Source organism: Thunnus thynnus, chromosome 18 (assembly GCF_963924715.1).
Source record: "Thunnus thynnus chromosome 18, fThuThy2.1, whole genome shotgun sequence".
In the NCBI taxonomy this organism is placed as follows: Eukaryota; Metazoa; Chordata; class Actinopteri; order Scombriformes; family Scombridae; genus Thunnus; species Thunnus thynnus.
Genome location: NC_089534.1, coordinates 5779758 through 5797422, shown reverse-complemented (window position 1 = coordinate 5797422; position 17665 = coordinate 5779758). Strand labels below are relative to the sequence as shown.

The 17665-nt window shown below is 39.5% G+C and overlaps 1 protein-coding gene across 4 annotated transcripts in view; it reads left to right on the top strand.

Moving 5' to 3' along the window:
* col12a1b (collagen, type XII, alpha 1b) overlaps window positions 1-17665 on the top strand; it is a 152343-nt gene that overhangs the window by 21726 nt on the left and 112952 nt on the right. For all 4 annotated transcript variants that reach the window (XM_067572009.1, XM_067572007.1, XM_067572006.1 and 1 more), the window contains exons 11-14: window positions 24-302; window positions 400-675; window positions 3619-3891; window positions 14051-14320. In XM_067572009.1, the coding sequence (XP_067428110.1) occupies window positions 24-302; window positions 400-675; window positions 3619-3891; window positions 14051-14320 (1098 nt within the window). The remainder of the gene's footprint in view (window positions 1-23; window positions 303-399; window positions 676-3618; window positions 3892-14050; window positions 14321-17665) is intronic.

Sequence of the window (17665 nt, the reverse complement as noted above, 5' to 3'; positions counted from 1 at the left end):
TTTTCACCTTCTGTTTTCTCCAGGATTGGTCCAACCAAAGGCTCTGTCCTTCTCAGAGGTGGGCCCCAAAAGCTTCAGGACCTCGTGGGAGATCGATGCCCCCAATGTTGAGTCCTTCTTGGTTCAGTTCAAGCCTGCAGATGACACCGACGGACATTCTGTGTCCATGTCTGTGCCTGGGGACGCCCGCACCACCCTTCTCCCCAACCTCAACCCACTCACCCGCTACGAAGTCAGCGTTTACGCTCAGTATGACAAAGCAGACAGCTTGCCTGTGACCGGCTATGAGACCACTGTAGAAGGTAAATTCAAGACTCCTTATGTACATGTATTTTTAAAACAGGTTAGTGGGACTCGCATGGGAGCAGTAAAGCCCTAACTCATTCATATTTGTTGCAGAACGAGGCCCGGTGCGCAACTTGAGAGTATCCGAAGAGACAACAGACAGCTTCCGGGTGTCCTGGAGGCCAGCTCCAGGACACGTCACTCGCTACCGGTTGAGCTATGAACCTGTTGGGGATGAGCGCTCACGGCTGGAGACGACCGTTGGCGGCGAGGACACGACGATTGTGCTGAATGAGCTTCAGCCTAAAACCACCTACCGCGTCACTGTCACTCCTGAATACCAGTCTGGCTCTGGAATGCCGCTCCAGACTGACGGCACCACCAAAGAAGGTGATTATAGCTTTTTGGCAACATATTGTACTGTTACAAATAAGAAGAGAGCACTATTTAGCACTGGAAATGTCTTTACCTCTTTCCAGAGATAGAACAGTAAAGATAGAAATCTAAACAAATATACTTATTAGACTTTTTCTACGGTATCAAAACCAATGCGACATGATTTTACATGGTAGCAGATTTGACAAAGTATAAACAATATTGGGCAAAAAACAGGGCTTAGGAGCAGTGTTGGCCAGTAATGCATCATGATTACATTTTTCAGTAACAAATAGTTTATCATTTGAAATTCAGTAGTGACATTACAGTTACTAATCCCAGCAACCCTCTGTTACTTTGACATTTTGTGGGTCGGCTTGTTGCTGTTTTACTAGGAGTTGGATGTGAGGTTCATATCAGTTTTGTCTTGTGAATTTGGCAGACAGGCTGGTCTAGGAAATGTAAGCTTGGTGTTGGGGCTGGAGGTGAGAGGAGGTGGATATGCTTCTTTCTTGCAACTCCAAACTTGCTTTTCTTAGCTGCTAGCTTCTCGCCCATAAGTTACATTTGGGAATCACCTGGTTTTTGTTCAGAGTTGGAGGGTTTGTGACCTAAGCCAAGCTAGCTGTTGATGGCCAGTAAATACCTACAAACTGTAGGCTGGCTGCTTGCTAAACCACAGCGTCTAGTTAGATGTTTCTTGTGGATTGGAGGCTTTGGAGTTATTGGAAGGCGCCTTTGATGGAGCTGAGAAACAAAAGTAATGTAACATATACAGTATACTGTATTACATATACTGTCTTAGAATTAGCAAATTGTAATCAGCAAAAAAATGTAATTTCTTTTTTCCATGAGTAATATGTAATGAGTAATTGATTAACTTTAAAAGTAATTTGTACAACACTTGTTGCTAACTCATGGACTCCATGGCAACATTACACCTCCTGTTTGCATCACCCAGAGCATGATGGGAACTGTAGTGTCACAACTCAAAATATGTTCATGCTAAATGAAAAAAAAAAAAAAATTCAAGAGGAGTGACAAATTAGAAGAAAAAGTGTCCTAGAACACGTGAAGCTTGTTCTAAGATGTAATACTTTCCAAGGAATCAAAAGTTTAGCAGATTGAGATCAACAGATGCTCTTATGATTAAAAACTACAGGAATGTTTGAAGCTTCAATAGATGGCGAGTTTTTGGTCCAAAACAGATTTTTGAATAAGGCTCTGGAGTCCAAAAATCTGAGTAGCTGGTTAAGTAATCATGGAGTGACTGGTTCTGATCCACAACAGGTGCTTGAGGATGTCTTATGATCATTTTGTTTGTGCCATGGGACAGTAAAAACCATAAAAGAACTTATTGCACCTTTAAATCACAAAGACGTGGGATGATGAAAACATTTTTGGTCCAAGCTGGCTTTCCGTCTTTCCGCGTCATTAAAGACCACAATGGAAATAAGTTCAAACTTTACTCTGACATTTTCAGTGACTCTGTTTGTCCACTGTGGATTTTTTTTAAAAGCCATTATCTGCCTTTTGGCGCTTGCTTTTATTCCAAAAATGCCTGGGAGTGCCAGGAGTCCGCATATTTTTGACCCCAGTGGAAAGTGAACTCCTAACCCTGCAGTGTTAGTACAACCTGCCACCCATAGAGCTCCTCGTCAGATCTGTCCTACCTCATAGGGAAAGGAATGAAAAACAGACGGAAGCTGGGAGATAGAAGTGGGTCAAGATGTACTCAAAGGTGATAAACAATGAAGAAGGAAAGCAAAGGAGATTTTTTTTTTCCCTTAGTTGTTAACCTCAAGACTCTTAACAGGGACGTTCTCAAACTTGCGTGATCTTTCAAAAATTCTTGAAGGAAGATTATCTCACAGAGAAACATCCAGCAGTGATTACGAATCTTCCGGAAACACAATTATCAACCTTGAGCCTGAAAGCTAGGAACAGAGCTGGAAACAAACAAATTATCTTCCTCTTTACCATGGCAACAGCATTTCGTACCATTTCTGAGTTTACTGTTCACCTCCTGGTCCGCCTTCAGACAGTACAGCTGCTTGTCGTCTAAGGTGAATTTCTTTCTTTCAGTTTATAAAAGGAGACAGGATTAATCCCAGCTTCCACCTCTTTGACATGAAACACCCAGCTGCCCCTCAGATGGATTTATGTGTTTCTCCCCCCTGTATGGCTGACAATATTGTTCCCATTACAATGTTTACTGTACCGTGACTTTATCTCAAAACTATGAATCAATGTAGTGCCATGAAGTTTTGCATAATTTGCCCTTTTGCTTGCACTTTTCCACTGAGTCCTGTGTCGGGACAAAAGCACATAATACATGGTTACACCACTTGGAATCATTTTAATCTGTTTTTTTCAGTTTTTCTGACTAATATTTGGATAAAAAAAGAAGAAGAAGTGTGTTTTACCTAAATCCATGACATTTTCATCACTCAGGAAAGAAAAGTATAAATCAGCAGTAGGCGTTAACTCCAGGGAGGTCAGCAGGGCATGAGTCATCGCCTTCTTTTAATAATTATTTTTCAAAGGGGAATTGTGTGAACATGGCCTACTTCACTTTCAAAGTGTGTCACTGTTATTCACATCCTGGTAGCTGCCCAAAATAAAGAGTTTTATGCTGTCAGCCACTGGGCAGCTCCAACTGGGAGATCAGTGTCTTGGTCAAGAACACCTCAGGAACTGTTTCTCATCTAGACTTCATCCAGTCAAGGACGTGATGAATAATTATTAGGCCACAAGCCTGCCTATCCACTGTTTCTAAACCGTCTGTAGATGCCTATTGGTCCATGCAAGTATTGCTTTCTCAAGAAAGCAAGCTTGTCATTTTGAGATGAGGAAATAAGTTTCCAAAGAAAACAAGCAAGAAAACAAAAAACTTTAAAAAGTTATTATCACCTGATTCTTGTTCTGTAGCTGACACCTTGTTTCCTGCCTTCTCAGCCAAGGGTTCCCCTTCTGACATGAGGGTTTTCGACGAGACTGTGTCCTCCATGAGGGTCTCTTGGGAGCCAGCACCGGGCAATGTCCTCCAGTATCGTGTGGCGTACAAACCTGCCACCGGCGGCCCCCGAAGGGAAGTGTCGGTGAAGGGCGACAACAGAGCTGCCCTCCTAAAGAACCTGCAGCCGGGCACCGAGTACGACATCTCTGTCAGCGCACGATACTCGTCCGGCCTGGGCGACCCCCTGGAGGGAGAAGGCACCACGCTAGAAGGTAAATACGTTACATTTTTGTTAAATTAATCAACTTTTGCTTACTAGCTGGCAGAAAAACATGAACACAAGCAGATACACAGCCACCACATATCTCTGGGTTAAAAAATTGGTATAGCTAAAGTGCTAGCAAACAATTTCCTATTTACACATATAGCAGACACAGATTAACATTAGCGTTCCTTTGAAGATATGTTTCTATTCACCTGGCGATTGGAAGTCCAATATTCACTCTCTTTTAGCTCTGTTTTGGTCTCCACAAACTCTTAGGAAAATATTTGGCTCTGTAGCTGCTCGATGTTTCTTCACCAGCTACTTGGTAACTGTGTCTGTCTGTTGTTTGGTGCTGGGCAGGTAGTGTACGTCTGGTTTATCAGAGCTTTTTTGCTGAAAACAGCTTCCTGCTGCTGCTGGAAATGAGGCTAAAATGTCATGTACAGCTCATTTGGTATACAGTACATTTTGACATGTTTTCTTTAGTTGAGAAACAAATTAAATTAATATACAGCTCTACTTAAAGTGTGTGTATATATCCAGAAAAACACAGTAAAGCTGGGTAACACTTTCACTGACTTGATGTATTTTTAGACTTTTAGTAATGCATTGTCTACTAAGTGGACAAATACACATATCAGGGCATCTCCATATCTGTTTTCATAGCTAAATGTAGAGAAGTAAAATAAACAGTCCAGCAATTTAAAGCTTGACATTACTTTGATGTCAGGTTTGGCATATTGCTCCGATGCTGATCCTTTAAGCTTCAGCGATTATTCTGTTTTTATTATGACAACTAATGTTTGAGGTATTATCTGTATTATCTTGCTGTGACTAGGCTAAACCCTGGAGGATGACCAAATCATCAGAAGAGCTCTTTAAACAAACACGGCAAACATTTAAAATGACTCTACAATGTTAGAAGTGATCCTACTTTCAATACTTCAAGGGTCAGGTTTATTGTTACTGGAGAGTACTAATAAATACTGAAAGCAAGAGCGGAGAGAGGTGGTGAGGAGGGAAAAAAGAAGAAGCCATGGAGTTTATTGTTGTGTTGTGTGAGTTGTAGAGATGTTGAAGGAAAATTCAGGTTGTTTTACAACCTGGGTCTTATTTTCATACTATTCATACCATCCTATCAGTTGTGAGAACAGTTTACTTACCAAGTTAATTGCTGAGATCAACATCATCTTAAGGTTTAAGGTTATTTTAACTCAACAATAGAGCTCATTTTGGCCTTAAGATCCTTTGTAGAAATGGGACTCTGGGGATGTGGCACAATCGCTACAATCTTCATCAGATCAGGAACATATTGTAGTGAACATGTTCAGACCGGTTCTTAATAAACCCCCAGTTTAACTGTGTTGTTCTGAAAGTGAAAATGAAAGTGAGTGCACCGAGAAACTGTGCATACAAATACGGTAAATACAGTAATTCAAAGTATTTTATGCTATTTTGTCATTAAGTGCTGTGCTTAGTTGAATTAAACAAATCTTGCCTGTTTTTTCCCATATTGTTGTATTTTGATGCATTTAGATTCAGATTCTATCTTCAAAATAAGGAATGTGTAGGAAAGTGCAGTGAGGTATGAGGAGGAATGAGCTGTCAGATGTTTTCCAAGTTGATTGATTGTTAGAAAATACTGCAGAAAGGGTGTGAAGGGCCGGATGCAGACAACGGATATGCACAGAGTTCTGTTATTACTACATTTGGTGTCTGCATGAAAAGACGTGTTCACACATTTGTTGGCATGTGCGTTTTGCACCATAAATTTTGCATGCAGATGGTCAGCATGGACCTTGGCGGAAAGGTAGGCAGGTGAAATTTATGTCATGGTGACTCTTACGGCTACGGAAGTTTAAAATGAGTTACAGTAGGGGCGTCCTTATGGCCTTGTTGTTAAGATGCAAACCATACAAGAGCTTCTATTATATGTTGTACGCCTCTCTTTCTGTCTGTTTCTAAACTGTTGCTATCCAAAAACTGCAAAATGGCATTAAAATAATTGTTAAAAAAGAGCTATTGTACGTTTATATAAGAAGCAAGTGTGTACCTTTGAAAATATTGCAATGTATTGGTGCAGTTTATCATCACGGCGGACCTGAAATTGTTGGATGTATCTCTTGTGTGTCAGACAGTGGAGTTACATCTCATTATTTTACATATACAGTTGCAGTAAGAGTGGACACAGGTAATGATGAGACACAGCAAGACTGGACAGGAATGTAATCCAGCTGAGACCAGGGCTGGAAGTTTAGGATGACCAGGGAAGACTCATTTCTGTCTCTCTTTCTGTTTCACACTGTCTTTCTTTCTCACTTTCTGTCTCTTTCTTTGCAATTTCTCTTCAATTCTGTCTTTCTTTCTCTTTCCTTGCTGTCTCTTATCATTCTCTCTCATTCTCACTTTGTGTTATTATCTGTCTGTCTCTCTTTGTTGCTCTCCTTCTTTCTACCTTGTGAGGGCTTGCCTGGAATTTAATAGTGTTGTCCACAGTCTCTGCAAAGCCTCCAGATGCCTTTGTGGTTGCAGGGCCGTGCAATCGATACAAACCTCTTCTGTTTTTCTTTTTTTTTCCCTCGATGTTTTAGGTTGTCGTGTTGGGCCCGTACAGGCGCAGCACAGCGCGTTTGTTCCGCCATGTTGCATTCACGGTCAGGTTCAGTGTGAGGACGCTTGAAGTGCGTTCGTAAAGCCTCCAGACATCCCCGTTGTTGGCTCACATTAGAGGCAGCTGGCAGGAGGTTCCTCATTACCTTTGTTTCCTTCACATGCAGGGTTAAACCTGTTCGGATCTACAGTGGAAAACTCTGCTGTACTGATACTGTACCCACATTAAAACCAGTGAGCTCACTCTTTCTTATTGTAAAAACCTCTTATTGTACAGTAAGAACTCACGTTAAGCTTCATCGGGGCCCCGTTCGTGCACAAAAGATCTCTGTTTACGACCAGTCGGAGGCTAAAATGGAAAACTCTTCTTTATGCCAAAATCAGCAGGTTACGATGTTTTCTGTGACACATCAAAGCTCAAACTACTGCATAAATGCAAAGGAGAGAATTTGTTTTCATTCTTTCCTAATTCGTTCGAACACTTTCACAGTAGAAATCAGGATAAAGTCATATGACATTTGTATAAATGTGGTCCATCTCGCTCAGTTGCTTGGCGTAAATCTGTCCACAGCTGATGTATAAAGTAACTGCAGCTGCTGTTGGCCTTTTTCACCAAGTCCTTCACTTTTTTAACACTCATTTGGAAGAACCCCAAAAAGCTGACATTAACCAGGGCTTCCTGATTGTAGGAGCAAGATAGCGTGACACAGCTGCGGGATGGAAAACCTTTCAAAAGTGTAGAGAAAAGGGAACATTTTAGAAATTGCAAAAGACAAAGTTATTGTCAGATTTATGACTGTGCATCTCTGAAATTATACAATTCATTTTGAGTAGGTTCCACAGGACCTTGATGCCGAAAAACCCCAAACTTCACCAGAAAAGAGAAATATGATTAAAGCAAAACGTTGTAGAATGATGAGGTGTGTTGAGGAGGTTTTCCAGACAAGTTTTGCTTCTTGTCTTGTGAGCTTTCCTTGATACTCAGAGTGACTGTCACGATTCGAGTGTCCACCCAACTCAAATTTCAAACCATATAACAATCTAATCTTTGAACAGGCAATTTCTTCCTTGCAGTTTCACCTGCATTAGCTTTCCAGTTCGGTTTCATGGGGAGCAATGAGGTTAAGGTTGTAATTAAGGTGGTTTATAGGAGAACTTATGAGGTTTAACTTTCCAGCTTGATCAGAAAACCACAGGGTTTGGCTATGACTGGACTTTTCTCGGTATTTCTGTGGTGATTCTGGCTGACAACGTGCTCTTTCTCGGTTTAGTTCCCAGTTTAATGTTTTGATGAGTGAACACACAGTTTTGGCTTTAAAAAGATGATAAAACATAAACAGAAAAATAACGAGTGCCGTGGGGTGTCGTACAGACTGGCTGTGAACAAATATTTCCCTACTAAGGCTGCCACGGGTTACTAAAGGTTTGGGATGATTTTGATGTTTCTTCCAAATTTTTCGATCATAATGGAAGATATTTCATATTGCAGTGAAGAGGGCACAAACTAGTGCAATGAATTTTCAATACTAATAATAATTGAATAACAATAATAATCATAATAATAATACATGCTTGACAAATTAAAAAAGAAGAGACCATTTAAACCGTTCAAATGTGTTAGGGTTAGGGTTAGGGGTTAGGGGTTAGGGTTAGGGGTTAGGGTTAGGGTAATTCTTTCCAAACAGTTAGTATCATTTATATTTTTCCAATCAGATTCTAATTCTGTTTAAAAATTCTGGACTATCAAATATTTAGGTTGTGACTGAATGCAAAGTGAATTTAAGTGATAGCATGTAAATGACGATGACTGGGAAATGATGGAAGTTCATCAGGTCCATATTTCATCACTAAAAAGTGTTTTTTCAAAAATAAATACATTGAAAGACATGTTTCTTAATGAATCTATGGTTATAAATTTGGAACGCCTCTGATTGATATCAAGGTGTATCCCTAAAGGTCTCAGTATGCTTCTAATGAGCTAGGTCGTACGATGTGTTGTCCCTCCACGTGGAACAAATGACCACACTTGAAAAGCAAAAAGTTATACCTCCAAACACCAAAAAGTTAAACGTCTTTTTGCGTGTCTTTGTAATCTTGACGCGATGATTGGGACCAATTGGGATAATGGCGCAGATTTTTGGACAGTCTCCTTGAAGGCGTTCATGTCGTTGCACTCGGTTGAGCACATAGAAAGTGACGTAAGCGGTTGTGTGAAGAATGAAAAAAAGAGGGTTAAGCTTTCACATCTCTGCACATTTGGCCAATCACTGCATAAAAATTTCGGAAAACGAACAAACAAACAAACAAAAAAAGGGATCTCTCTTCAAGTTACCTTTTTTTCCCTCCCATCTGGGCCACCCACACGAAAACTGCAGTCACTTGCTGCACTTCAGGGTGCTTTAAATGGCTGATGGTAGATGGAACATGTCAAGTAGCCAAGTTTATACAAAGTAACACGCCAAGAGACTTTCCACTGTGACTGTAAGGTTTCATAGCAGAGAGTCCCAAACTGAAGCTGTGTCCCAAATCCATCCACACTACACGCTAATTCTAAGCAGGTTCTGAGTATTTAGTTTGTTCACACTGCAAAAGTGACAAAATTAAGTATATTTTAAATAGTTGGTATGCTAACTAAGAACTTTCGGATTCTGAGTGTGCACTAAAGGGAAATGGAGGCGCCACTCACTGCTTATGTAATAATAATAAGTTGGTGGTAAAAGAGCTCCAGGAAAATTTGTTTACTTTAGCATTCTGATGTCACAGTCTGATTGCCTTTGCATAGCGCATGTATTGCATAATTTCCTCCTAATATAAAACAAGCATGCTGCATGCTGATTTCTTGTATTCTAACTACAAAGCAGTACACTGTGAAGAGCATGTAGCAAATACTAGCATGATTGGGACGCAGCTTCTGTCTCCTCGTCTAGTTTTGCATCAGAGAGCACAAGAGAGACTTTGCTGCTTAGAGAACAACATATGAAATCTTTTAAAATAAAAGTATAAAGAAGATGAATTGTCAATCATGTTAGTCGGCAGATAATTATTTTACTTCCTCTGAGAGCTGAAGCTGCACTTCAGCTGTATCTGGTTCTTTGGATCGGGCCACTGAGATTAAACCCATCAGACGTTTTCTGTTTCCAGATAAATGTTTTTAACTGCAACTCAACTGTTGGGTTCTTCACTCATCAATGTCGACTCGATTCAAACTCAAAGCTAAATCTTAACCACATTTTATTATAAAAATGGAGATGGTATAAAAAAAAAATCAACCCAATACCTTCTGAAATTTATTGAAAACACCACAAAGTCCATTTAGTTCTGGAGCTTTTGCTAATATTACACAGCCTTCCTCAGCAGATGGAGTTTGTCTAGTTATCTTGGAAAATTATTATAGAATTTCCGTTTCTGTGAGCGTTTTAAGGATCAGTTTTTATGATCAAATTTAGTGCATGATTTCTGAAATTTTTTGAATCTAAAAGAAGATAAAAGTCACAGCTAATAATTTATCAAATTCACTATATTGGATGAAAAGGCTGCATTGTTTTTGCTTTGTTTTGTTCTCAAAACGTTAGTGGTAAGATTGGATGGAAGCAGAAAATGCAAGAAAACAACACGTCCAGCAATAAACAAGTGAAAAAGCACATTTAAAAATGACAAAATTAAAAACTTTAAACTGCAGACAGTATTCTTCCCCCCCCAAATAACACTTTGAAGATCTCTTAAATTTTTAAATGCTGTCAAATAATTATCTATACTATGTACTGTATGTGTAGTTTTAATTTCTGAAGATAGATAAACAGATGGATAGAGATAGACAGGCATAGATGATAGATGGATAGATGGACGAGGGAGGCATGCAGAGCAGTGGAAATATCTTCAAAACTGCATTGAATTTCCTGTGGTTTAGTTCAGATTTGCATCGTGATGGACTGTGGAAAAAAAAAAAAAAAAGGGGTCTGAGTGCGTTTCAGGCGACGTCTGCAGAGCACCAGATATTCCATACTCCCATCTGATGGCTGTCTGCGGCTGTTATTTTCGAAAGCCTCCAGACTCGGCTTCCAGCTTTGAGAGACAGCGCTGCTTGAAGCAGATAAAAAATGGCAGCAGCTGTGCAAAGCTCCCAGCTGCCTGCTAATGGTGGCTGCAGTGGCGTCTGTGCGGTGAAGACTGAGTGACGGCGACCCAGCAGGACATGTGCAATGACAGACAAAAATAAACCGACAGATGTATGCATTAATGAAGCAGATCACAATATATCCAAGATTGGAAGTGAGGTTTTATAGTAGTAATATAAACTTTGATGTTTTATTTCTGGTATCTTAGTCAGAAATACTTTAAATCAGATGCAGCTTGTCAATTTGAAAGCCTAACCTTTGTAAAATCAGTATATATGTATGCTTTTTTATAACTTAACTCACTAATAGAGTTTTCCATAACAAACGGCTCATCCTTATGTCTGGCCACATGTTTTGCACACGATCAAAATGACATTTCCGGTTAGCATAAAGAAAAACGGCCTGCACTCAGTGACATCCAGGTTCATTTCATTTCACTTATTTTGTGTTTTTATATTTACTCTTTCGATGTAGAGTCACACTCAGATTTTGGCTCTCTGGCCCTCGTCAGTGTGCACATAGAAAATTGTGTAAATGAATGAAGTATCCTGAATTTTGTTGTTTTGAATGCAGTCCAGAAACTTGACGTTTTTCCGACTATAAACATTGCGAGAGCCTGGTGTTTTTCTTTTTGTCCCCTTTCTCCGAAGATCTGTATCAATTTGCAAAAGCTGGAATATGATTTATTTCATGCTCACTCCCTTGATTATATATCTGGATCTGATATTTTGTGATAATTATCACGTTGTGGAAACTTTACTCCTCAGTCTTTCCAGCGCCTCCTCTGTACATGCTGTCACCTACTCCAAAACTGAAAAAGGATTATAATTTGATATCGAACCTCCCTCCTCCTCCTCCTTCTCCTCCATCATTCACAAATATTTCCAGCGGTCTGCTGTCTATAGGAAAGTCACCATATGTCTGCTTGCAGCAACGTGAGCTGCGGTGGTGGGGATTAGATTTGGTCTCAGTCGGTTAAACAAATCTAAATCTTGGGATTTTGGCTTCTGTGTGCCTCAGCAGTCAGAGTTGAGTCGAGGTCAGGCAACATGAAAACCTCTGAAAACACCACAACACTACAACACTGTCAACAGTCAGTTTGTGTGTATTTGTCTGTTTATGATTTACCATCTGTGTAAGAACCAGTTTCTGAGTGAGCACATCTTTGCAAAGTGATCTCATTTAGTCTGTTTACCGGTTAAAGTTTGACTTAGAATTTGGTTAAGGTTTTAGGGTTAAATTGGGGGATAAAACTCACAGTATGTTTGGAACCTTTCCTATTTTCCTGTAGTTGCTCTGTGCAAACTAAATTATCTTGTTTAAACAAGACTTGTTTTAAACAAGTCACAGTGGAGCAGTAATATCATTCCCCCCCGCCTTTTTTTTTACCTGCTTTCACCACTGCACAGAGAAGAGGTATTTTCTTTTGAAAATGGTTACTATGGTTACAGGTGGCCAAGTTGAAGGAGAAACAATCAAAAACCAAAAACAGATTAAGCCACCAAAGCCGTGCTAGCAACCCCAACAGCCTACAATGTTCATTACACACCAAAATGTGAAAATGTCGGTTGTAAAAAAACAACATGTTGATAATTATTCTCATAGCCTTACCAGTGGAGCCACTGAAGGAAAATAAAAGAAGTTTCTTTTGAAGCTGGTGCAAGAAGCAAAGGCCATGGGGGTCATAAAAATGAAAGGAGTCTTGGAATTTGTTTGTTTGGAGTTGTTGACAATTTATCCTGAGGGTTGTGCAAAAGAAAGCTATGAGGTGTCCAAAATTCAAAGAGTTCATGAATGTGTTTGTTTAATGTTGTGTTACCAACATGGCCGTCGATATTTCTTGTGCGCAATGAGACATTTTGGCCTGATGGTGGCATTAGAGGAAATTGGGGGCACCAGAAATTATTGTAAGCAAACTTTAGGGACCACGAACACCCACACAAATCTCATGTTAACCTTCCTAGTGGTTGAGTATTTTTCTTTAGACTGAGGTGTATGAAGGATGAACCTGCATTCTCAGGCAACACCTACTGGAGCAAAACCAAGAACTGAAATTATTAGTTAGTAAAAACAAAGCTTCAGGATTAAAATGAGATTGGTTTTACAAATAGTTCTTCCAGAATAACACTGGAATCAAGATTTATAAGAGGTTTAAAGTATAATTCAGATTTATGACTACTAAGAGTTTCTTTTATGTAATTTTGGCAAATTATCTGTCATAATAACATTTAACTCACCAAGTTAATTACTGAGATCCCGGAATGCTGCAGCATTGCTGGAAAGCAGTCAGACAAGGCAGAACTTATTTGAAAGAGAAAACGAAGGCTAACAGTAAAATTAATAGCCAAAATGTCTGTTGTAAACATTCATCAAAGACTGACTTAACAGTTTAAATTGAAACAGTGGTGAAAGCGACAAAAATAAGACCAAAACTGGAATAATAAACCAGAATTTTCCTTGAAGTTAGAGAACCATTCATACACTCAAAGTTCATAAAACCTACAAAAAAGAAAGGGTGACGTAAGGTCACCAAGCAGCTGAACTGAAAACAAGCTAGTTAAAACAAAATAAGTTAATTTGAACCTGTCTGCAAAATGTTAATATCAAATTTCCAGTTGACAATTGATCAAGAAAGGTGAACTGTTATTATGAGTTGATGAAGTAAAGCTGTCTAATGAACTACAAGAAGAGAGATTTCTTCCTTCCAGTGTTATCCTGTTGGCTCAGTGGGTTCGTCCGGTTCCTGACATGTTTTATTTCTTTCCTATCCCACGTCTCCTGTCTCCCTCCACTCTGTACACTCTAATGAAGCAAGAAATGCTTAAAATGTCCTCCGAAATATATTTTTAAAATCCATTCAGTCTGGGCAGCTCCTGACATGTGTTTCTTCAGTCCTCTCTGCCCTTTATAGTTGTGGTGAGCTGTTCAGTTCGGCTGTCCACTTGATGGCCTTTTAATAGTTTCCATTTAAAAAAATAATCTGATCTGCCAGCACATCCAAATGGTTCCTTTGTTTTAAAGGGAAGACGGATTTATAAAAAACTGACAAATACTGGAAAGAACATGTGAGCAACCCAGCCTGTATGACTTTATACAATATTAAAATTGCTCACAGTTGAGTTTCAAAACATCTGTAGTGAACTGGGAGGAAATTGGGGATGTGGGGGTGCAATTTGTGTGCAAAACCTTTTTATGTTGGTCCAGACTCTAAATGCATAGAAAAAAACCTTCGTAATACAAATACCCTTTTTTCAAGGAGAATGCTTCACTAACACGTTATCTGAACTACATAAGTATAAAGCATTAATTACTTTCTATTTTCTTATATACAGTACAAACTTTTGACTGGTACTGTACATGTTTTTTGTACTGTACTTTTTACATTAACTATAGAGAGTTATACACATTCATATAATCCCTCCCTTTCTTTGTGGTTTTCAGAGGTTGGCCCTCCTAAAAATCTGGTCACCAGCGACGTGACCGACACCAGCTTTGCAGTGTCTTGGACTCCGGCTCCCGGGAAGGTCAAGATGTACCGTGTTCGATGGAAGTCGATGTTTTCCAAGGAGACTGGAGAAAAAATGGTGCCAGGAGATGAAACCAACACTGTGCTGGAAAATCTGACCCCAGAGACGCTCTACCAGGTCTCTGTGGTCGCAGCGTACGGTCACAAAGACAGCGACCCACTCACAGGACAGGAAACCACTGATGGTAAGAATTTGAACTCAAGCAGACATAAACATTATTGAATGTGCTCTGGGGGCAAAAATAATGTCATTGGTTAAGTTCAACGTCAGTAGATTACCTAACTAGTGATAAGACTTTATTAATATAGCACTTTTCAAAACCTGGCTTACAAAGTGCTTCACAATTCCAAATAAAAGAGCTTAGACAGCCATGGAGAGTCGAAGCCCTACAGCTCCTCCTAGCTAGTCTCTGTTGCTAGCTACTAGCATCAGAGGTACAAATGCGATTTGGCTCTCTGTAGGCTAGAATTTTGAATTTTTTTTATGCTAATGCTGGTGTGATACCAGCTTTGGTACTGATGAAGACCCTTTTTTGATACCTCACCTTGGAATATTTTTGTATATCTATAAGGTATGCAGGTTGAATATGCAGGCTAGTTTTGAGAAGTCAGTAAAGCTAACCAGCCCATGCAACTTGCCACAGCTCACTTGAACCTGACATTACATGTTTTCAAATGTAAAACAGGTGACCAATTAGATTATTTTCTGTTTCCAAAGCAGGTCCACCTTGAGAAAGTTCTGTATCACTCAAAACACAGCCTCTCCTGTGTATTGTATGTATTTTGAATTGTAGTTTATATTTACCCAAAATACCGTATATATGGAGAAATGGGTAGTTCTACTGAACCTCTTGGAGGTTAAAGCATTGCTTGAAGGCACAGTGATTGGTTGCATTGAAGTCATCTTTGCAGCCTGGTTGTGGCATAAACTCTATATAAAGATGGACAACATGACAGTTCCCCAAAAGTGAAGCCAAAACAGCTTGATTGCCCCCGGTAGGGTAGCTAGTTGTAGTACAGGTCATACCCCTCCATGTTAGCAGATGGGACATGGGCCAAACTAAAAACTCAAAGTGCATGTCAAATAAATTTTTCCTAAAGATAGTTTCTGTCATTTTAGGTAGTTCTTATCAAACTGATGTATGTTCAAGTGCTCATCTTTCTGATTGGACTATCTAAAAAGAGGGTGTGATGTCATGATTGACAGCTGTGACAGCCGCTCTAAATCCTCAGTCAGGCAGCGGGACAGCTGAGGGGCCGTGGGCCACCATCCCACCACCTGACTCTACTGCACAGACTCTGGTTGCAAATAATGTCACACAAGCAAGATAGCAGCTCCTCAAAACAAGATATTTTGGCTTCACTTTGGCATAGAGGCAGGAAGTGGAGACAGGTCATCCATTTTTATATATAGTCTATGGGTTGGGGTCAGTCCAGGTGTTTAAAAGTCAGTGTTCAAAGTCATGAACCCATTTCTTTGACCCTCAGAGGTAAGTTTTGGAAGCTTTTAGTATATTCTCAGTGTTAAACATTTGGCAGAAAATACTATGTTTGGATCACAAGGCAGTGTACCATATAAATATGAGTCAAAGTAGATTCAATACTTCCTTATGTCAAACAGACATTCAGAGCTTGCATAATCATACTGTTGGCATACTCTAAAAGGTTTCTTCTTTCTGGTCAATGGAAATAGACCAAATCTAATTAAAATTTTCAATTTTGATTCAAATTATAATTTTGAATGAAACACCAACATGGTGACAGTTTTGCTGCGTTATTCACACAGAAATAAACCTACTCAAGGCTGAGGAAAATATTGGTTCAACGTGTGTGTCTTGTGAATGACGCACCGTGGACAGCATACTGACATATTACATAAGAGGCAAGACACTCACCAAAAATGTCAACACATTCCTTACTACATCCGCACACATTAGAAATCTTGGTGCAGAGGTTGGACTGCTTCAAGTACCTTGATGTCCACATCACAGAGGACCTGACCTGGGTGCTATGTACTGACTCAGTGGCGAGAAAGGCAAGGCAGAGACTGTTTCACCTCAGACGCTTGAGGAAATTCCAGGTATCCTCTCAGATACTGAGGAATTTCTACTCCTTCACCATTGAGAGCATCCTGATGGGGAACATCACTGCCTGGTGAACCAGCACCAAACAGGACCACAAGGCCCTGCAAAGTGTGGTTCGTTCGGCTGACCATACAATATGTGGTGCTCTTAAGGATAAAAGATAAAGGATATTTACATCAGGCGCTGCCAGAATAAGGCTAGGACAATCATTAAAGCCCCCAACCACCCCGATAACGGCCTTTTCTCCCTGCTGTGGTTGGGAAGAAGGTACCGGATACCCTCAGGCCACTAGGATCCTAAATGAGGTCACTGCCCAGCCCTTAAATCATGCACATATGTCTATTCCTATTCTATTTAAACTCTTTTTAATGCACAAATTGAAGGAACTGGCAGGATTACATTTCACTGTGATTGTATCTTATATGATTACATGTGACAAATAAATTGATTGATTGATCAAACAGTCCAAATCTACACAAACGTGCCACCAAAAACAACACGTACATATTGTTCCTTGATGCATCCCTCCAGCAGAACTAGGTTCGCAGATTTGCTTGAATCAATCAACACATTGAAAAGTTGGATGCCATATTTTTTTCCGCCAATAAAAATTCTCCAGAGTGAAATCAAAAAACTTTCCTTGGGATCATTAAATGTACATATCATTCCCTTGCAAAGTTTTTTTCAACCACTTGCAGAATCATCGGAATAAGTTAATTTCATTTTGTAGGGCTTTGGTTGTTTTGAGGGAAAAGGAAAATGTGGTTAGGATTTCCTCTCAACTGATCACTTCTGGGTAAATGCCTAATTCATAACCAATTAGTTTTGGCATGAAGCTGAAGCCTGCAGTTATGAATCCATAACGATTACTGAAGGAACATAAAGGGAAACCACAAGTGGCCTGAAAATAACAAGGGATAAATTATTTTGAGGGTTTAAATTGAAAATAACTAAATGATTGGCTGTTTAATAGCCTCAAGAAGACTGGTGTGTATAGTACAGTACTGTACACACAGAACATAAAAACTGTTCTATATTTTAAAACTGACAAATAAGGAAGTGAAGGTTAATGAAGTGATGGGAGAATGAATGATGTTTAAAATCTGGTGGATTGAACAGAAGTTGACTTTGAGTGTTGAAAAACTATTGACAAATATCTTAATTTCACTGTGCCAGTAGATCTATTTGATCTTTTATATTTTATACAAGAAGCATTTTTGTATCTTAACAGTCAAACATAGGTTTTGTGTATTTTCTATATTTATTTCCGGGCCTAAAAAAATCTGAAATTTTCATTTTTCATAACCAAGCTCAATTAATTGCGAATTTTGGCTTTGGCCACTGTTAAGTTTACCAGTGTGCTGTATGTTACAAACTAGAATTTTATTATTATCAGCTAGTCAGTGGCATCCACCTCTAATATGATGAATAGGTGGGAAGCCTTTG